Source organism: Trichosurus vulpecula, chromosome 4 (genome assembly GCF_011100635.1).
Source record: "Trichosurus vulpecula isolate mTriVul1 chromosome 4, mTriVul1.pri, whole genome shotgun sequence".
NCBI classification, from domain to species: Eukaryota; Metazoa; Chordata; class Mammalia; order Diprotodontia; family Phalangeridae; genus Trichosurus; species Trichosurus vulpecula.
In genome coordinates this window covers 144,682,019-144,705,046 of record NC_050576.1, presented here as the reverse complement: position 1 = coordinate 144,705,046, position 23,028 = coordinate 144,682,019, and the positions used below count along the sequence as shown (strand labels likewise).

The 23,028-nt window shown below is 36.3% G+C and overlaps 1 protein-coding gene across 4 annotated transcripts in view; it reads left to right on the top strand.

Moving 5' to 3' along the window:
* The window catches only part of RYR2 (ryanodine receptor 2), an 828,134-nt gene that overhangs the window by 259,833 nt on the left and 545,273 nt on the right, over positions 1-23,028 (top strand). For all 4 annotated transcript variants that reach the window (XM_036753924.1, XM_036753927.1, XM_036753925.1 and 1 more), the window contains exon 4: positions 17,039-17,059. In XM_036753924.1, the coding sequence (XP_036609819.1) occupies positions 17,039-17,059 (21 nt within the window). The remainder of the gene's footprint in view (positions 1-17,038; positions 17,060-23,028) is intronic.

The window sequence follows — 23,028 nt, the reverse complement described above, 5'->3', positions numbered from 1 at the left end:
ATTTTATTCTGAATTATTTTTAGACATGTAACTGTTTCAACTTTTGAATAGTTGTTGTGGATGAAATTTTAAAGTACAGTCATATATTTTATTTGGAATGCAGAGATAGTGAGAATGTTATGTCAGTCCAAGCTCTGCTGTATTTTTGTGAACAGACAATTCTTTAGTTATTCTTCTTAAACCTGGGCTACTTATTGATACTTATCATATCATTCCTAAGCTTATTTACATTTTTTTCCTAGTTATGTAAGTGGCAGAGGAGATAGAATGTATAACTTGGAATCAGAAAGACCTGAGTTCAAATACTGCCTTAGACATTGGCTTTGTAACCTGATCAAGTCATCACTCTCAACCTGTTTGCTCATCTGTAAATGGGATAATAATAGCCTATCCCATGGGATTGTTGTAAAGATCAAGTGATACATATATATATATATATATATATATATATATGTATGTATGTATGTATTGCGCTTTGCAAACCTTAACACAGTATAAAAATACCATGTCATTTTATATTATTATTGTTATTATTATTATGCTTATATTTATTTAATTGGCTATTCTCCACCTGACTTAGTGGGATCCAATGTCTGGAAATTACCTATTAGTGACTACTTGTTAAAACTTATAGTTAAGCAGGCAGGTCTTCTAATAATGTTTTGAAAGAAAAGTTGTAGCACATGGCTTAAGCAAAAAAGCATAGTTATTTTAGATATGAAATTGAAAATTACATATACCATTTATGAGACAAACATTCTTTTTGACAAATTCAAATAGACTTGTTTTTTCATCATGTGGATATTCTCCCAGTCTGTGCTTGTTGTTATGCTTGTGTGACTTCCGTTCATGTCCTCTCATACTTTGCTCTAAGGGTTTAGCCAATATATTAACACCCTTCTTTCTTCTCTTGATACCATAAAGATAAGAACAATAGCCCATGGATTGTCCTTTAGTTATCCCTTGTTCTTGCCATATGACTATACCTTCTTTTTCATTCATATGTTTCTTTGATGACGTCTCTTGCTTTCCTTTTCCATTTGTAATTTGTTGTACACTGCTTAGATCTACCATGCCTTTCTCCATTGCCTCTGAGCAATATTCACTTTCATATCTTCTAATACTAGAAGCAGGGCTGTCCAACCTTAGGTTTTTATTGAAACAATAGACAACATATTTTGATTTGCCATTTTAGTGAGAGCTCTGCGGTAGCTCGGCTTTGTTTACTAAAGCATTTATTTAGATTTCTATGCTTGTAGGTGGCCACATAAATCCCACTGTGGGCTGCATGTGGTGGGCTGCATTTTGGACAGCCCTGTATTAGAGCATTCCATCATTTGCCACTATATTACATCACTGGAAGCATGTTGGTATGAAAAAGATGTACAGAGAAATTTGGTGTCATTAAAAGAACTTTACAATTTATCAAATATAGTTCAGTCTTTTTTTTCTTTCTGTTCAGTTTTGGGCCCAATTGTCCATTACAGACAACATAAATGGAGTGAATACACACACACACACACACACACACACACACACACACACACTTCTATATACACATGCACATGTGATGATAGAAAAACCCCATTAAGTCAAGATCAGTAAAAAAGTTAAATGGTTGTACATATTGGACTGGTAGTAATCCCCATTTATGACAATATAACTTCTGTCTGAACTTTCAGTTTTTTTTAGTTTCCTATGATTTAGGGTACAGTTTCATATGGTTTAGATAGAGTTTTAAATTACTTAAAAATCAAATTGAATTCTTATCATGCTCATAAGAAAGGGGAGGGTAATAAAGATGGTATTTATTTGCATTTCAATTTGGTTGTATTTGTATTTTGAATTAAAACTTTTTATTGAATTTCAGATTGACAGAGTGGTCAAAGCTCTGTCCAACTTCTAATCAACCATGAAGCAACTGTGTCATTAATTTTTTTTCCTTTGGATTTTAACATTTTGGCTAGAATAAAGCTTGCAGTTAGTATTATATATAGTTTCTATTTTTTATTTGAAATTTTAGTTTGAGATAAAACAAGAAATAATAGAAAATTTCTCAAAGGAACTAGTTTTTTTCACCCCCCAAAACTTCAGTTCATCATTAAATGATATTGATGCCTGACAACTTGAACATGAGTCAGATCTACAAGCCATTTGAATGTCTGCTGAGAGTCTTTTATATATATGCACATATGTATATGTATATATACACGCACACACACATATACATATATATTGCACACACATATACATAAAATGAAAAGCACGTTACTATTGAAGCATGACACCTTTTGAATGTGGATCATATTTACAAAACATTGGATGAAAAATCTACTGAAAGTCTAAAAAGCAGTATTTTTTTGGCACACACATATACAAGGGGTACAAAACACTTTATTGTTCCCATCTATAGTTTTGCATAATCCAGCTACAAGGCCGGCTTAAGCAATTGATTGCATTTTTATAGTATGAGGTTTGTTTGATTCTAAATTTATGTTTATGAATTGATTCGAAAGCACATTAGATGTTGGTGCTGACTTCTAATTAGTTTTTTTCTTTCTAAAATATTTGAGTTAATAAATTTGTAATGTGATTAAAATTTGGGGTTGTAGGAGGCAGAGAAATAATGGAGGAGCAGCAGAAAGTAGTATAGTTGAGCTTCTCCTTCATAGCTCTCCAACAAAGGTCTAGAAAATTCACCAGTCTCAATTCTGATTGTGTGATCTAAGGAAAAAAAAACCGTACTATGAGTCATTTTTGCAGCCCAGGTTGATATAGAAATATAAATAGGGAGGGCTGTAGACACTAAGGATGAGATTTGGCCAGGACTATGTGCACAACATTATAGTTCCCAGGTACTAAAAGAGGAACGAATTTCTGCACTAGGGAAGGAAGTGATCCTATGGATCCCTCAACTAATGCAAAGTATGAGAATGGGTGCTATATGGCAGCTCTGTTGCTTACTACCCATTTTTGGGGACAAATCAGGGTGGACTAAGGAGGGAAACTGTGTCTAGGAGTGGTAGAGAGGATTTTTCAGGCTCTAGCTATATGCTGAGTGAGGAATAGGTTCAGATGGAAACTGTAGTTGTGTGACTCTGATCCCAGGAGCAGAGCTAGTATTCAGGTCTAGTCTGTAACTCAAGCTGAAGTGTGTAGTGGAATAACCCGAGCAGGAACCTGGACCAAAGGAGATCTTGCAGTTTGGTCTTTTTTAACCTCCTGTGCATCTCCAGAAGACTGATAGCTCTTGAGTTCCATAGCACTTTAAAGGAAATTCCAGCCAGGGGCAAGCTGACAGACCCAAACCAAGATGAGAAACTTGAAGAGTTCAGACCAGGAGGGAAATGAGTGACTTTGCCCCATTTCTAGTCATATTGGTAGCACTGAAAGCTTCCATGTCCCTGGCCTCAGCTAACTATAAGATCTGGAATAACACAATATTCAGTACTCTAGGAAAGCAATAGAAACACTCAAAAGAGCAAAAGCTCAAGAACCTGCACATTCATCCCAGAAGTGCGAGGAGCCCAGCCCAAAATTAAAACCCATAGTCAAGAAGTAGACTGGGAAAATGAGAAAAAAAAAGAGAATCCCACCATAAAAAGCTATTATGGAGAGAGTGAAGCTCAAGACACAAGCCCAGAGGTAGATAATTACTCAAAACATCTGTAAGCAAAGCTTCAGAGAAAAATGGAGCTTGGGCAAAAGTCCAAGAATTCTTGGAAGAGTTAAAGTAAGAGTTTAAAAGAGCTAAAAATGATTTTAAGAACAAATGAAAAGGGAGGTGGAGCCAAGATGGCGGCTGGTAAGCAGGGAATAGTGTGAGCTCCGTACTGAGACCCTCCAAAAACTTATAAAAAATGGCTCTGAACCAATTCTAGAATGGCAGAACCCACAAAACAGCAGAGGGAAGCAGGGCTCCAGCCCAGGACAGCCTGGATGGTCTCTGGGTGAGGTCTATCCCACACGGAGCTGGGAGCTGGGAGCTGGGAGCTGGGAGCGGAGTGGAGCAGAGCCCAGTCTGAGCGGCATGCACCATCCAGACCAGAAGCTGGGCGGAGGGGGCCCTAGCGCCCTGATTCAGTGAGCTGCAGCAGTTACGAGACTTCTCAACCCACAAACACCAAAGACTGCGGAGAAGGTTAGTGGGAAAAGCTGCGGGAGTGGAAGGAGTTCGGGGTTCGGCTTCCAGCCCTGGGGGCAGCGGAGGTGGGGCAGCTACAGCTGTTGTTACTTCCGGCTCCAGGCCCACCTGGTGGGAGGAATTAAGTGGCGGATCAGAGCAGGGGTGCACAGCCTGCCGAAGATCTAAGCCCAGTTCGGGTTGGGGGTTCTTGGGGAAGGAGCAGTGCTGGTGTGGCAGAGCTGGCACCTCCCCCCCAAACGTGGAACATAGAACTCTGTAGTCTACAAGCAGTCATACCCCACTGAAAAACTCAAGGGTCAAGTTAGTTGGCTGGGAATATGGCCAGGCAGCGAAAATGCACCCAGATTCACTCTCAGACTTTGCATTCTTTCTTTGCTGACAAAGGAGACCAAAACATACAGACGGAAGAAATTAATAAAGTCAAAGAGCCTACAACAGAAACCTCCAAGAAAAACAGGAACTGGTCCCAGGCCATGGAAGAGCTCAAAAAGGAGTTGGAAAAGCAAGTTAGAGAAGTAGAGGAAAAATTGGGAAGAGAAATGAGAAGGATGCGAGAAAACCATGAAAAACAAGTCAATGACATGCTAAAGGAGATCCAAAAAAATACTGAAAAATACACTGAAGAAAACAACACCTTAAAAAACAGACTAACTCAAATGGCAAAAGAGCTCCAAAAAGCCAATGAGGAGAAGAATGCCTTGAAAGGCAGAATTAGCCAAATGGAAAAGGAGGTCCAAAAGACCACTGAAGAAAATAGTACTTTCAAAATTAGATTGGAGCAAGTGGAAGCTAGTGACTTTATGAGAAATAAGGATATTATAAAACAGAACCAAAGGAATGAAAAAATGGAAGACAATGTGAAATATCTCCTTGGAAAAACCACTGACCTGGAAAATAGATCCAGGAGAGATAATTTAAAAATTATTGGACTACCTGAAAGCCATGATCAAAAAAAGAGCCTAGATAGCATCTTTCAAGAAATTATCAAGGAGAACTGCCCTGATATTCTAGAGCCACAGGGCAAAATAGAAATTGAAAGAATCCATCAATCACCTCCTCAAATAGATCCCAAAAAGAAATCTCCTAGGAATATTGTTGCCAAATTCCAGAGCTCCCAGATCAAGGAGAAAATACTGCAAGCAGCCAGAAAGAAACAATTTGAGTATTGCGGAAACCCAATCAGAATCACCCAAGATCTGGCAGCTTCTACATTAAGAGATCGAAGGGCTTGGAATGCGATATTCCGGAGGTCAATGGAGCTAGGATTAAAACCTAGAATCACCTGCCCAGCAAAACTGAGTATCATGTTCCAAGGCAAAATATGGATTTTCAATAAAATAGAGGACTTTCAAGCTTTCTCAGTGAAAAGACCAGAACTGAATAGAAAATTTGACTTTCAAACACAAGAATCAAGAGAAGCATGAAAAGGTAATCAAGAAACGGAAATTGCAAGGGACTTACTAAAGTTGAACTGCTTTGTTTACATTCCTACATGGAAAGATGATGTGTATGATTCATGAGACCTCAGTATTAGGGTAGTTGAAGGGAATATGCATATATATATGTTTATGTATATATATATAAGTGAATGTGTGTATGTATGTATCTATGTGTATATGTATGCGTGTGTATGTATGTGTATATATATGTGTTTTTATATATATGTATATATATGTATATATGTATATATATGTAAAAGAGATAGAGCAGACACAGGGTGAGTTGAAGATGAAGGGAAGATATGTAAAAGAAAGAAAATGAAATTAAGGGATGAGAGAGCAACATACTGAGAGAGAGAGATAGGGAGAGATAGAATGGGGTGGATTATCTCGCATAAAGGTGGCAAGAGGAAGCAGTTCTGTGGGAGGAGGGGAGAGGGCAGGTGAGGGGGGAATGAGTGAACCTTGCTCTCATCAGATTTGGCCTGAGGAGGGAATACCATACACACTCAATTGGGTATCTTACCCCACAGGAAAGAAGAGGGAGGAAGATAAAAAAAAATAAAAGGGGGGGATGATGGAGGGGAGGACAGATGGGGGTGGAGGTAATCAAAACAAACACTTTGGAAAGGGGACACGGTCAAGGGAGAAAATTCAATAAAGCGGGATGGGTTGGGAAGGAGCAAAATGTAGTTAGTCTTTCACAACATGAGTATTGTGGAAGGGTTATACATAATGATACATGCGTGGCCTAGGTTGAAGTGCTCGACTTCTTAGGGAGGGTGGGTGGGAAGGGAAGAGGGCAGAGAATTTGGAAGTCAAAGTTTTAAAAACAGATGTTCAAAAACAAAAAAAAAGTTTTTGCATGCAACTAAAAAATAAGATACATAGGCAATGGGGCATAGAAATTTATCTTGCCCTACAAGAAAGGAAGGGAAAAGGGGATGAGAGGGGAGGGGGGTGATAGAGGGGAGGGCTGACTGGGGAACAGGGCAACCAGAATATATGCCATCTTGGAGTGGGGGGGGGGAGGGTAGAAATGGGGAGAAAATTTGTAATTCAAACTGTTGTGAAAATCAATGCTGAAAACCAAATATGTTAAATAAATAAATTTAAAAACAAACAAAAAAAAGAATTGAAAAAAAAAGAACAAATGAAAAGCACCAGAGGAGAAAAATGGGAAAAGAAATGTGAGCTATGGAAGAAAGGTGTGAAAAGAGAATTAATAGCTTGAAACAACAGGTACAAAACATTACCCAAGAAAATAATTCCATTAAAATTAGAATGTACTAAATAGGAGACATCAAAACATATCAAACACTCAAAAGACTGAAAAACCCCCCAACGATGTGAAGTATCCCATCGGAAAAATAACTCATCTGGAAAATTGATTGAGGAGAAACAATGTAAGAATCATTGGACTGTATCTGAAAACCATTACCAAGAAAAAGCCTGTGTATCATATTTCAAGAAATCACAAGATTTCCTAGATCTTGTAGAATCAGAGGACAAAGCAGAAATAGGGAGAATCTGAAGTCACTTCCTGAAAGAAACCTCAAAACATAAATTCTGAGGGATATTATAACCAAAATCCACTTCTTAGGAAAATGAACAAGCATGCAGAAAAGAGAATTTCAAGTACTGAACTGTCATAATTAGAATCATAAGATTTAGCAGCTTCCATCATAAAAGTCTAGAGAACTCAGAATGTTATATTCCAAAAGGAAAAAAATAGTGTTAAAGCCAAGAATAATATACCCAGCAAAATAGTAATCCTACAGGGGAAAATGGATTTTTAATGAAATAGAGGTCTTCCAAGCATCCTGATGGAAAGAGTTGTGTAGAAACATTGACATACAAACACCGGAATCAAGTATAAGAAAGTAAACATGAACAAAAAGACCATCACCTTTGAAATACTTAGAAATTCTGACGAGCAACACTATGACCACCTTTAATCCTAAAGGACTCATGCTGGAGCTTGTTACTTGCCCTCAGATAAAGAATTGATGGACTCAGAGTGAAGACTGAAGCATATTTCTTTTCGACATGACCAGTGCAGGTATTTGTTTTGCTTGACTATACTTGTTGGTAATAGGTTTCATTTCTCTTCCTTTCTCAAAATGAGGAGGATGAGCCACAGCAAGATGGGAGAGAAAGAATGTCAACTTATGAGTTGAATAGAAAAATAAATTTGGAGTTTGAGATGTAAAGATCATTTGTTTTTAACAAGGCCTCTATGGTTATTAGGAGGTAGAGGAAATACTGGTTCAAATAACATAAGGAAAGAATCCAATCCAGAAATTGTGGTGTTCACTGGAATAGTGACAAATCAAATTTTGACACCTGGTGGGAAATATTTCTTGAACAGGTAAATGGGATATATTTAAAATTTTTCAGATGAAGGTAGGAGAATTTTGGACAAAGAGATGAATACTCTGTAGAGATCAAATTAGTGACTATTCTTTAAAGCTTTTGCTTTTCCAAGCAGTGAATTTTATGGCAATTGAAATTCAACATATTAGGTTAGTAAAACAATATTTCATTTTTTATATATATTCTTTTCTCCCTTTGGTAGTAAACGTTCCCTTCATACTAATTCTCTCCTCTTTCTCCATCTCCTGCTATAGCCAACTCTTGTTATCTAGTTTATAGATTTTCTGAGTCACTTTTCTTTATAATCTAGGCATTAGCCACTTTGTAGACCAAGACTAAAGAAGAATCTGAAACTCAAATTATCTAATTGAGTTATATTACTAATTATAAAAATGCTTTATGTTGACTATGTTTTGGATAAATGGTTAAAATAAGTCCGTGTGCTATAGTGGATAGAGAGCTGACTTTAGGTCAGGATTTAATCAATAAACATTTATCAAAAAGCACCTTTTATGTGTCAGGCACTATGATAGGTGGAAAGACTTGGGTTCAAATCCTGCTTCAGACATGCTTAATCTATCAGTGTCTCAAACAACTTTCTAATACTAAAAATTAAAGAGTTGCCAACGTATGTCAACCGAGTGAATTTCCCTACTGAGAATTCTCTACGCGGATTTTATCATGAGTCCAGACTTCCTTTTTACTCCCCCTCCCCTCCAGAAGATTCAAATAACTTGTGATTTATACTCCCCCAAGTTTCACTCACCTGTGGCAGTATTTACCAAACTTATTTGGCCATGGAACAGCTTGAAACTTAGCTTAGGCTTTTTTGATGGAACCCATAAAATGCTAGTGTGGGAAATATGGAAATATGGAATAGCCCTATGAATAAAGTAACATCTAACAGTACTTGTCTTATTATATAACCTTAAATGTGACCCAGGGTCATTTTAACTGTTTGATGACTTTGGTAGAAGAAATAGTTTTGACATATACATAATTTAATAGTTATTTATTTAAAGGGGAGATATCACCAGCATTATTTTTCCACAGTATTTCCATTTCTTATTGTATGAATTACAGATTGGAAAATTATCTTTGCAATCCCTTGTTGCATCATGGTAATTAACTAATGGAAGCAACACATTATGGGAGATTAAAACCAAAATATATTATTTAAAAATAAAATACAAATAATAAAATATTGTTTTATTAACCATTTATAATTTATTTTTATAATAATGTGAGGTGAGTTATTTTCTCTGTTTTCTCAAATTGATCCTAAGACAAGTAGAATTAATACTAAAACGACTAACCTAAAGTAACTTAAAACATTTTCTCAGGGTACCCTTGTACTCATTATGTTGATATTTTAATGGTACCTGTCAAAATGCATTGTCTGTTTAATCATCCTTATTTTGTTATAATTCTTAAATAATCCCCTTTAAGTGACTAAGAATAGATGGCTTATTCTAAGGAAAAAACTGAATAGTTTGTAATTCTAATAACGTTACTCTAAAAGTGTAAAAAACTAAAATTTCTATCATAGGGATATACATATTATATATATATATATATTTAGTTAAAACAGCTAATTATTATGAAAATTAAGATTATAGATTATAGGGTCTTATTCTTCTTCTAATGTGCAGTATTGCGTGTCAAGAAGGCAGCTAGGTGGGACAGTGGATAGATTCCTTGGCCGGGAATCAAGAACACCTGAATTCAAATCTAGCCTCAGAAATTTACTAGTTATGTGATCTTGCGCACATCACTTAACCTCTGTCTGCCTCATTTTCCTCACCTGTAAAATGGAGATCATAATAGCATTTACCTCCCAGGTTGTTTTGAGGATAAAATGAGATAATATTTGTAAAGCTCCTGCACATAGTAGATGTTGGGAATAAAATTTCTAGAGGAATTTCCCGAGGTAAATGAGGCAAACTTATTTACTTTACATTCTTGTAAGAAGCGGGTGTGCTGCTAAGACAGACATATACTACAGAAGCAAGAGCAAGCCATTATATCCCTGTCCCAAAATGCAAAGTCCCTCCCTCATTTCCTTATTGGCTGAGTACTCTGAGGTGTACAACTTGCCAGTATGTATACTACATATTTTCCCCTTGATATGTTCCCCTTCCCTCCACATACACTGTATGTGCTTTTAAATGAGCTGTAGCTGCTCCAGGGGAGAAGCTAATATTCATAAAGCTATTATTAAGCATGTTTATTCTAAGCAGGGTTGGGACCCCTATCCTATATTCTATATTCTTTACTACGATGCCTTTCTTACCTGGTTTCTTCTGCTTTGTATAGATACATCCTGTTGCTGGCTGACTTCAGCTAAATTAATACCTCCCTTCCTGTTCTATGTGGGAACCATGCTTCCTCTATTTTATCACATCTCTGCGGAAACATAATTTTCACATCTTATAGTAGATGCTATATAAATGCTAGTGATGATGATTATGATAATGATAACTATTATCAAGAAACATGGTGAATTATGTAAGGTATTAGAGTGTTTTGAGTGTAGCACTAATTTCAAGGTACATGGCAAAATTAAGTTTAAGATCATTTTAGATAAATACAGTAATTGAATATAAAATCCATGAAGATGTATTTGATTTCATCCTCATAATTCTATTTGGTGATAAAATGAGCAAGAGAACTTATCTACTCAAAAACACATGTATTTGAAAGTATTTTCCAATACCCTAACTAGTCCTTTCTTATTGAATTATCTCTATCTTGGGGCAGATATTATTTCACTAGATTATGCTACAAAGAAGTGAAATATGATATTAAAATATCTGTATATTTATAACTTTATTCTGAACTATTTCTTTACTTTGATTCTTTCTCAAAATGTTGGATCCAGAAATACTTCATGGTTTTCTCATTGTTGAGTAAGTTATATGTCAGAAAATTTTTGCAGGATCAGTGAACATTTTGATTTAACTACTTTGCACTTGCAGGATTTGGCAACTCAGTTCATTGTTTCTGTTACTTAAAAAAAGCTTCTAGGTCATCAGGTCATAATGGTCTCATATTAAGGGACTTCAGTATACATATTGATACTACCTTAAATTCCCTAACCTCACAGTTCCTCAGCTCTCTGGCTGGGTAATGTTGCAACAGAGTGCTATGTTATGCCAGAGCAAGATTTTTGGCCTTCAGCAACACAGGGAACTGGGTATAGAGTTGTATTCTGTTCTAAGCTTGTGGATTAGTTTGTGCAGATCATGGTGGCTGCTGGGGGAGGGACTGCTGAGTGGGTATATTAGGAATTAGCCTTCCTTGTTCTTAGTTAATTTATTTATGAATGTGTTAGTGCCTAGCATTCTTAGACTGTGGAGACAGCTGATAATGCTTTATCTCTTGAATATCATTCCTAATCTGAAGAGTTTCAAGATGTTGTAAGGATTGGAAAAAATGTCTATAGACTTCCATCTTGTTTGTTATAGGACTTGGAAATCAGTTTAAGATGTCTAATAGAGTCTTCGTGATGTGAGACTAGAAGTCAGAAAAGAGGTTAGAATAACTAAATGATATAATTTGAGAATCATTTGCTGAGAGATGATAATTGAACCCATGGGTGCTAATAAGATGAAACAAAATAATAAAAAAGGAGAAAAGAAGGGGGCCAAGGACAGATCCTTACAGAAGACCCCATTGTTAGGGGTCTTGATTTTGATGAAGTTCTGGCAAAAGAGTAATTATATAGATAGATGTTCAAAATCATTTCGTGGAATTAAAAGCAATCTAGACAAACAGACATTCAAACCTCAGTGAAGACCTTTGTGAAATATGGGGTAGCATAGAGAAAAGAGAACTGGGAGACAAAAGTGTTACAAAAATCTAGGTAGAAGGGTGTGTAAAAGGAGAGAACAATACTATCAAAGTCTGCAGAGAGGTCAAAAAGGATGTGGATTTAAAAAAAAAAACCTTTAGATTTGGGAATTAAGAAATAATTGGTGACTTTGGAGAGGGTAATTTCACTTGAATGATGAGGTGAGAAGCCAATCTGCAGAGGGATTGGAAGAGAATGAGAAGGGAAGTATAAACACTTACTGTATATGGCCTTCTTATGGAGTTTTGACATGAAAGAGAGTTCAGATCTAGGAGGATAGCTAATGGGAATCAGTGGAGCAAGTGAAAGGTGGGATTTTTTTCACTTACTGGTATTTTTTTCCTATTACATGTAAATATAGTTTTCAACATTAATTTTTGTAAGATTTTGAGTTCAAAATTTTTCTCCTTCCCTTCCTTCTCTCCCCACTCCCCAAGATAGCAAGCAGTCTGATATAGGTTATACAAGTACAATCATGTTAAACATATTTCCACATTAGACATGTTGTAAAAGAAGAATCAGAACAAAGGGGGAAAATCATGTGAAAGAAAAAACAAGAAAAAAAGTGAAAATAATATGTTTTGGTCTGCATTTAGACACCATAGTTTTTTCTCTGGATATGCATAGTATTTTCTATCAAGAGTCTTTTGGAATTGTCTTAGGTCATGGTATTGCTGAGAAGAACTAAGTCTACCATAGTGGATCATCACACATGCATGTGGATCAGCACATCATCTGGTTCTGCCAGCTGAATGTTTTTTAAGGATTGGGGAGACATGGAAATATTTATAGGTATCAGGGAGGCAGCCAATAGATAGGAAGAGATTGAAAATTAGACTGAAAGTGGTTCTGGTGGAAGAGGCATTCTGCTTGAGAAGGTAGAATGGAATGGAATTACTTGTTCACATAGAGGGGTTTGTCTTGGCAAGAAGGGCCAGCTCTGAGCCATCTCTTTATGTGAAACAGAGTTGAAGCAGAAGATAGTGGGGGAAGACATCTGAAGAGTTATGTGAGTGAGAAGGAGAGAAGAGGGAGCTGTCATTTGAAAAGACTCATTTTTTCAGTGAAATTTGAGGCAAAGTTCTCATTTATAGAACTATATCAAACAACACTGGTGATAAGGGACATTTTTACTTTACTCTAGATCTTTGATTATATTTAATGGAAAGACTTTGTGCCTCCTACATAGGTATGAACATCCACGTGGAGTGATTAATCTATAGCAGTTGGGATAATTTGATTAGTTTAGGGTGACAGTAAGCTTTAGTCTAAACTTTAGACTATTGTTGCTCTTGTACTGAGCCTATGGTCAGGCCTATAGCCTTTGTACATTTGGGCACACCTAAAAGGATGTAGTAGGGCAGCTAGGTGGCACAGTGGATAGAAATCTAGGTATGGAATTAGAAAGACCTGAGTTCAAATCTGCCCCAGACGCTTACTAGCTGTGTGACCCTGGACAAGTCATTTGACCTTTGCCTCAGTTTCCTCATCCGTAAAATGAGCTTGAGAAAGAAATGGCAAACCATTCCAGTGTCTTTGCCAAGAAAATCCCAGATCTGGTCATGGAGAGTCAGACATGACTGCAAACGACTGAACAACAAAGGGTTCTGAAAAGATCTGTTAGGGAAGTACTAAGACCTTTGGAGAGAAATTCAGAGTGGAATTGAACATGGAGATGAATCAGATAAGAGAAACAGAGCTGAGAGGAGAGACCTAGGTATCTGTGTGGGGCACTGAATTTTACCCTTCAACAGAAGTTTCATCTATACAATCAGAATGCCTTTGTACAAAATCAAAGTCTTAAACATTGGCCCTGAATGCTTTAACCTCATAAAATTGACCAGGACCTTATGCTCTACCTCCACAAAAGCTCAAAGCTAGACAGCAGTTCATCTGGCAAAAAATCTGTTTGGTAAATCAAGGGGGTGACATATCCTGATCAAACCATATCTGTAGCCTCTGTGTTTAATTATTTGTTTCCTCCTTTAGGAATTACATGAATAAGCTGGAGAGAATCAGAAGAGGGTATTCAGGATGGTGAAAAGCCTGGAGGTCATGACTGATAGGGGTTGGTTTAAGCTTCTAGGAATGTTGAGCTTAGAGATGAAGGGGAAATGAAACTTCTCTCAAGTATTTGAGAGGCTGCTCTGCAGAATAGCTATTAAGCCTGTAATTTGTGGCTCTTGAGGGCATAAGAGCACTAGATAGAAGTTTTAGAGAAGCAAATTAAGTCTTTATGTCAGAATGAACTTTTTAACAATTATAGTTTTTAGAAAAGTAGATTAGGCTGCCACAGGAGAGGAGAGAGTCCCAGTCTTCCTCTCCCTAGAGTTCTTCGGCCAAAAGCTGTATGGTTTTTGCTAACGATGTTGTAGGGAGAGTTGTTAATTAAAAATAAGTTATGAGCAGTTAGCCTTTGAGACTCATTCCAATTCTGAGATTAGGTGATTATGTGGGTCATTTTTTTCAAGTTTACATACCCAATATCGAAATTGATTTGTGATACAAATCACAATCCATCTGTATTTGCCCATCCTATGTGACTTGTCTATGTATCCTTTAGGCTGGACACATAGGTGCATTTTCACTTTCTCCTGTTGTTGTAAGGGTACCAGTTGAGAACCGTGGCTGTTCAGCTGTCATGTTTTGCCCTTGCCCCCTGACTACCCTGTCTTTTCCTGTGATACAATTCCTTGATGACACTCATTCTAGTTTGTGTAGATTTAAATTTTTAGAATGAATAATTTTTTTTTAAATTCTCCTTTTAACAAAATAATGGAAGAATATTCTTTTCAGCTTAATATTTGATGGTACATGATATAATTATCTCCTTGAGCATTAATATTATGTACTGTATGAGACTCTACATACAATAATACCATAATTCTTACTAATACTGTTTTTGTGGCTGGATGTTGTATCTCTGATAGAATTACTTTTAGCCTTCTCTGCTCTGATGTCTTTTAGAAGAAATGTAGAGGAGAGGCAGGTCATTGAAGAATATAAACTGAGTGTGAGAAGTGAGCTTTCTTCTCAAATCATAATTTAGAATTTGATTTCCAGGGAAAACAGTTGACTTCATTTTTGAAAGTCTATGTATATAGTTTTTGAAAGTCTATGTATATAATCTTATCTATTAGAAAAAAAATCCAAAAGTTTTATGGACTTACTGTTAAATGGACTACCTCAGTTCTCTTTCTTCCAAACTTATTTATTTTCGAGAGGTAAATCCTGTAGTCATTTATATCACTTCTTTGAAATGGTATGTTTAATTTTGTGATTAAAAAATTATGATTAAACAGGTCATTCTGGCTTAATGTAAATAATGTGTTAGGTAAATCTGAAGATCACTGATAGTATCTGCTAAGTGAATGTGAATTTGATAAGGAACTTAATTCAGTTTTTCCCCCACTTTTTTTCTCTCTCAGGAAAGAATGAGACATGAGAATTTATAAATTTATAAACATAATTAACCACAGCTCCTCCTTTGTAGAACAAACTTTTGCGAATTTCTATATTCTCTTTCAAATTGATACTTTTTTGTACATTATACACATTAAATAGATCATATTCATTTAGTTTTATTTACAACTCATTTTTAAACCATATTACTGTGTTGAAAATAGATATTTATCTAGAATCCAGGTGTTTACAGGTAAAGCTAGATATTTTGGAGAGTTATAGTGAAAGAATGAATTAAAACTTTTCTTTCCACTTAGTATCTTTCCTTTCTTTTTAGCTTTGTTTTAGAAATGTTCCCAGCTTTCAAGTTCTTGTAGCATCTTGTTTTCAATAGAATGTTAAAAGGGAAACTTAGGGAGCCTGGTTTAGAACTGTTCATTAGATCTTTAGACACATTTCTGGTGAAGTCAACACAATATATTCTAATTGAGTGACTGAATTTTTATCACACAAAGTAAGATATGAGTCAGTTGTATTATCATGCTTATTTGTAATATTTTTCCTATGTGATATTATGCCAGCAACAGATAATATACTAAAGTGGGTAGGGTTTTGCCTCTTGCTAAAAAAAAAGAACCTGACTCTGGACAGGGTATATATCTGTTAAGTTAATTTCTTTTTTCAAAAACTTTGCTATACAAATATAATTCAGTGTAATAACAGATTGAAATAACTGAGTTTTCATGGTATACTTACACCTCTCAAATAATTAATATTGTGGAATTATTTTGGGTCTGATCTTATGCTATTTATTTTGGCACTCTTGGTATTCTAATCTTTTGTCATGGGCTCTTATGCATATTACATTTGGGAAGGTAGATAACCTTTGATAATTTCATGACTTAAAAAAAAATTCAGTGAACTGTTTTTTACCTTCATCTGTAGATTCATTAGTGGAGGGAATGCCTACTTTGTAATTTCCATATATAAATGCAGATAAGTAGTTCATATATAATTTATATTCTAAGACAATTGACTGGAATATTGTGAAGCCAAGTGACTGTACCATGGTCATGCAACTGTTATGTCACAAGCAGCAAGTGAAACAATTGATTCTTGGCTTCAAGGTTAGCAATTGATCCAGTACTACATACTACGTTTCAACAAAAAACAAACATGGCACATTAGGAAATAAACTCAAACTCCTCAATAAGGTGATATTCTTTGAATTCTATTTGGTTGTGGAATTATTTCATATTTCCTTGTTAAGATCTGCTCTTTTGTCTTCATGTGAAATGCCTTTTAATAACTCTTACATTGCATTCATATATGACACGGGGAAGGAAGATTGATATTAGATGAATGTATATTTTATCTATTACAAATTTTAGATGTATTATATATATTATTTATATACAAATATACATACCTTCATACATATATTTTCAAATGTATGAAAATATAAAAAGCCCCTAAGCAAGGAGCGTATAATGATGTTGCTTAGTATACATTTAAATTTGTGTTCGAGTCTGACTATTGACTTCATTGACTTGCATAGATGTTTTATGCATCTGCATATTTTCAACTTTATGTCTGTTAACATTTTTGTATTGGTTTAACTTAAGAATTACTTTTAAATATTATGTGCATATAGGTTAGGTATTATGATTTAAGTGTGTAACTTTTTTTCATTAGCATTAAAAGGCCTAAGGAAATAGTAATCTAAAAGGTTGGCAATGGAAACCCTATATGAAGATATTTAAGTGACTTGTTACCTTGCTAGTATTTTATTCACTTTTATTTTGGCTTTTCTTTCCACAGCAAATTGATATAGAAAAATGGGTATGTGCCTCGATGTATTTTTAAAAATTTGTGTGATCTGACCTATTATTGCATGTTTGCTATTTTGACTGACCTTCTTTTGCTTACATTGCTTGTTCTATCAGTAGAAAGCAATCACAATAGTAAGAATACAAACTAATTTTATTCTATGGATCTTAAAATAGAAATATCTGTTTCTAGATACTACTTTGCAGTTTCATGTTTTAAGGTCAGGTTATTGTATAATTTGATTTATTTTCTAATTAAAGTGTACTAGATTATCAATCTACAAGTATTTATTAAACTTTTACACTTTGGCGGGTATTATTATTGGTAGGGAGTATAAAAACAATAATAAAATAGTCCATGTGCTCTAGGAATTTATATTCTTTCAATCAGTCAGTAAACATTTATTAAGCACCTCATGTGTGCCAGGCACTATGCTGAGCGCTGGGGATACAAAAAGAATCAAAAGATAGTCCTTGTCCTTAAGGATCTCACAGTTGAATGGGGGAGACAACAAACAATTATGTAAAAACAAACTATTTGCAAGATAAATTGAAAATAAGGGAGTGAAGGCCCTAGAATTAAGAGGAATTGTTATAGAAGATAAGATTTTATTTGGGACTCAAAGGAATCCAGTAGAGGAGATGAAGAAAGAGAACATTTCAGGCATGGGACACAGCCAGAGAAAATGCCCAGAGCTGAAATACAGATTTTCTTATTTGCAGAATTGCAAGGAGGCTAGTGTCACTGGATTGAAGAGTACATGGTTGATAGTAAGAAGACTAGAAAGGTAGGAAGGGACTAACTAGGTTGAAGGGACTAGTTGGGTTTAGTACTCAATTGAGTATTAAACAAAGGATTTTGCATTTGATCCTGGAGTTGATAAAGAGCCACTAGTTTATTGAGTAGGGGTGACATGGTCAGATCTGTAGATTTTTTAGGAAAATCACTTCAGGGCTGATTGGAGGATGAATTGGAGTAAGGAAAGATCTGAGGCAGGCAGACCCACCAGCAGACTATTGCAATAGTCCAGGGGTAAGATGATGAGGGATTATACCATAGTGATGGCAGCATCAAGGGTGAGAAGATGTGTTCAAGAGATATTGCAAAGGTGAAATTGACAACAGGTTGTATATGGGGTGTGAGAGATAGTGAGGAGTTGAGGATAATATATTAGGAGCCTGAGGAACTGGGAAGATGTTGTCCTCTACAATAATAACGATGGTAGGAGGTATTTGGGAGGAAAGATAATGAGTTTCATTTTGGACAAGGCAAGATTTATGACCTCGAGGATGACCATGAACATGCCTGAATGGTTTGGAATCGCAAAGTATAAGAAATTCTCTAAATAGAAGGCAGAGGAAGTATAACATTTATTTAGACACTAGAGAATCCAATCCCAGGACCAGTAATTCCAATTCCATATAGTAGCAATAATATTCCAAATCCGGTAAGCCTATCTCATTGTAGCAACAAGGAAATTATAACACAATATTATAGTAAGGAACCAAGTCATCCTGTAACCTTCCCCCCAGCTAGGGCCTTCCTGTAAACAATCACTCATGAATCCTAACTCTCCCCTCAGTACTCTCTTCTGCAGCTCTGTAGACTCCGATTTCTTACTCTTCCTTAGGCTGAATTCTATTTCCTGAAGCTCTTGCTGCCTCAATGTCCTCTTGATGTCTGCTTCTGAATCCTGCCACTCTTCCTTCTGCTGCTCTACTGCTCTCAGTTATGGGCTCTCTATACAGTCCTAGCCAGCATCTGATTGACAGTGCACATACTATTGGCTCTAGTCTTAGCAACTCCCCTTAGGGCCCTGAGGGCTTCATGCCCACATTGGTTTAACTAGCAAAAGGGTGTGGGCCTGGGGCCTCACATCTAGTTAGTGAAAGGGTGTGGGCCTGCCCCTAATTAGGCCCATGTTGGCATCACCTGAGGCCTATTCAATAGGCTGGAAAGATCTTTCACTTATTGATTGACCTTACATAAGGCCAGATTTGAACTTAGAAAGATGAGTCATCTGGACTCCAGGCAAAGCACTCTATCCACTGTGCCACCTAGCAGCCCTCAGTAAAACAGTAGAGATCTTAAAGAGCTAATCTGTCTCACAATTCAGGGTAGTATAGTGGGGGTGTATAAATATGCACATTGTGCTTTGCTAATTATAGATCCCACAAAGACTTCAGTGCATGTACAAGTATTATTTCTAATAATTATTTACCACTTGGAGAAGAGGAGCCTGTTGATTTGCTGCTAAGTTAAAATTGAGGAGGCATTCAGAAGGCATTCACTTTTAGCTGTTATATGGAATTTATTAATAGCCTCTCCAGAAATAATATTATGACCTTTTGATTTCTCCTAGTCCCTTTCTTTAAATTTCCATCTATACACACTTTAAAAAGAATCAGGCCACTTTATTTATATTTTATATCCATCTACAATTTCCTTGATAGTGACATGCAAATCTACTTTTATTATTATCTCCATTTTATATCTTTGGTCACTGAGTACAATTTTACATTTTGCTTATTTCCCTTTACCACTAACTTGTTTCAATAATTAAATCTATAGCTCCTTGGGGGAGAAGGCTGGTGTCACTGGATTACAGAGCACATGGAGGGGTGTAAAGGGTAAGAAGACTGAAAAGACAGAAAGTGGTCCAGGCTATAAAGGGCTTTAAAAGCCAGAGGACTTTATATTTAATCCTGGAGGTGATCAGGAGTCATGAGTTTATTGAGTAGGGGCATGATATGGTAAGACCTATGCTTTAGGAAGTTCAATTTGATAGCTGAGTGAAGGATGGATTAGAGTAGGAAGAGAGATCAACAAGTAGGTTTTTGCATTAGCCCAGGTATGTTGTGAAGAAGGCCTGCGCCACGGTGGTTGCAGTGTCAGGAGAAAAAGGAGTGTACATGAGAGATGTTATGAAAATAGACTCAAGATTTGACAGTTGATTAGCTATGGAACATGAGAGAAAATGAGGAACTGAGGATGACACCAGGGTTGTGAGTCTGGGTGATTGAGAGTATGGTGATACTCTAGATAGTCAGAGAGGAAGGAAGAGGTCAGGGCTTGCTGGAAAGGACAATGAAGGTTAAGATATCTATGTAAAAGGTAAAGGTGTCTATGAAACATCTTGTTTGTGATGTCTAACAAGCAGTTGGAGATGGGAGACAGAAGTTTGTGAGAGAGAGTAAGGCTGTACAAGGAGATCTGAGAGACATCTGCATAGAGGAGATTATTTGAAACTGTGGGGGTTGATGAGATCACTAGAGTGATAGAATAGAGGGAGAAGAGATGAGGGCATTAGGGCCCAGCAAAGAGCCTTCTCAGACACCCAGAGTTAGTGGGTATGATTTGGATTAGAATCCATCAATGGAGAGAAAGGGTGGTCAGATAGGTAGGAAGAGAAGGAAGAGAAAGCAGTATATTGTGAACCTAGAGAGAATAGAGAGAAGAATATCAAGGAGAATAGAGTGAACCACAGTGTCAAAAGCTGCAGAGAGGTCAAGTATGAGGTTTGAGTAAAGGCCATTAGATTTGGCTATTAAGAGATCAATGGTAACTTTGGGGAGAGCAATTTCAGTTGAAAGATGAGGTCAGAAGCCAGATGGCAAAGAGTTGAAAAGAGAGTAAGAGGAAAGTAGGTGGAAGAATCTATTGTAGACGGCCACAAAAAAAGAAGAGACAAAGGATAGAGCAAGCGAGAATTTTGGGGAGATGTATGAGACATGGATATATTTGTAGGTAGTAGAGAAGCAACCAGGAGACAGGGAATGATTGAAGACAAGTGAGAGAGTGGTGATGATAGAAGTGACAATCTGCCGGAGAAGAAAAGATGAAATGGGATCACTTGTTCATGTAGAGTGATTTTTCTTGGCAAGGAGAAGGACCATCTCTTTATGTGGAACAGTGGTGAAAAAGATAGTAGTAGAATGATGTCAAACTGGAGGGGGAGAAGAGGGATCTCTTGGTGACTGGCCTCAGGTTTTTTTTTCCCCAGTGAAATATGAAGCAAGGTTCTCAACTGAACGAGTAGGGGAATAAGGAACTGTAGAGGACCTGAGGAGGGATAAAAAACTTTGGAAAAGGCATTTTGGAGAGTAGGATAGTGAATTGTTTAACGAAAATTGAACATGTAAAGATGTAAACTCGCATAATATATAGTCAGAATATGTCCTTAGATTTCTTTCAGAGCACTGAGGATCATAAAATATTGGTGGGAATTTTTAGTCCCAAAAACCTCATATATGAGTGATATATTACATTTGGCCAAATAAAAACTCCCCTCAAACTTGTTTTAGATAACTTTTAATGATTTTTGAAATCTTGAGGATTCTTAAGTTCTGAAGTCCTTTATTTATACATATACTAAAAGAAGATTAATTGGGAGCTTCTACTTAAGAGATATTTCCTCTGTTTCTGAGGTGGGAAAAGTGAAGCAACTCCCTCCCCCCTTTTTTAAAAAGTATATTGCTAAAGTTCATGTCTATAAACATTGATCAAAGAAACAAAAGTTGGAATTTGTAGTTGCTTTTCCAAAATGTTTTCAGATGCCATTATAAAGTAATACATGTAATAAAAATAAACTGGCAAGTCTGTACTATTGGAAGGAGAAAAAAGGCAGAAGTATAATGTATTTTTACCTAGCATCCTTGCAAATACATTTATTTGTTCATTTGTTTAGTCATCATCATTGTGTACCTACTATTTGTAATACCATGTCAGGCAATAAAGGAGATACAAGTGTAGTCCCTGCGTTCTTTGGGAATATCGGTAAACCATGGGTCTCACTACCAATTTTCACATATGTGATGGTGTATCTGGTGACATTGATTATCTTTAGCATCCCATCTTTGCAGCCTTGGACAAGACACTCAGCCTTTCAAGGCCTCACTTTTTGCAGAATAAGATTGGTCTAGATGATCTTTAAGGTCTCTTCTAGTTCTGACGTTCACTCATTCTATGAAGGCTTTGTATTTTTAATTTAAAAAAAAAAGGCTGCCTAGGGCCTTAATTGGTTTCTCACTCTGGGACTATGGACTTGCAATAAAGTTTGAATGTTTTTTAATGCAGCAATTATAATGGGTGTGGCAAAGATTGCCCTATGAATATTTTTTGGTGTAGGGAGCCAATGCCTTAGTGATTTAAAAGAGATTTTTTTTTGGAGGGGGGAAGGCAAGGCAATTGGGATTAAGTGACTTGCCCAAGGTCACACAGCAAGTAAATGTGTCAAGTGTCTGAGGCCGGATTTGAATTCAGATCCTCCTGACTCCAGGGCCTGTACTCTACTCACTGCACCACCTAGCTGCCCCGAGATTTTTTATTTAAGAAATCATCAGACACAAATCATATTGCTTGTTAGTTTCAAATATCTATTTTTCTCTTTTGATCTTGGGGCTCAAAAGCCTTGAATGTAATCTAAAAATCTAGTCTGCTTGCTTTCTAGTCTTTCCTTGTCCTTTCTATCTACTTTTATGCTTTCTGGACCGTAGTAGAAAGGACCCCAATTGGAAATGTGCTCATTCTTTTTATATTACTATCAAGAAGATGATTACAAGACAACTTTAAAGATTTTAAGTTTTTAATACAGGATTGCTGTATTTTTTTCAAATCAACTATCATCTTGCTAATACCACCCCCCTAAAAAAAACCCAGTTGCACACGCAGACACACACACACACACATACATAACAAAAACAATAAAAAGGTTAAAATTTCCAGACATCCATGAGGGCATTAATAAAGACGAAAAACCATTTCTTTGGCAAACTTTTTTTCAGTCCGGATTCTATACTCTTTAATGAGTAGATTTTCAGGACCCCTAAGATTGATTTTTCCCCCCTTTTGGAGCTAACTTTAAATTTATAGAATAAAATGGTGCCATTTTTATTTTTCTCTGATGTACCATTGTCTGGGCTAAGTTAATTCACTTCTTTAAGTGTTACTGGACAGGGTCCCAAATAAGGAAGATTAGGGCC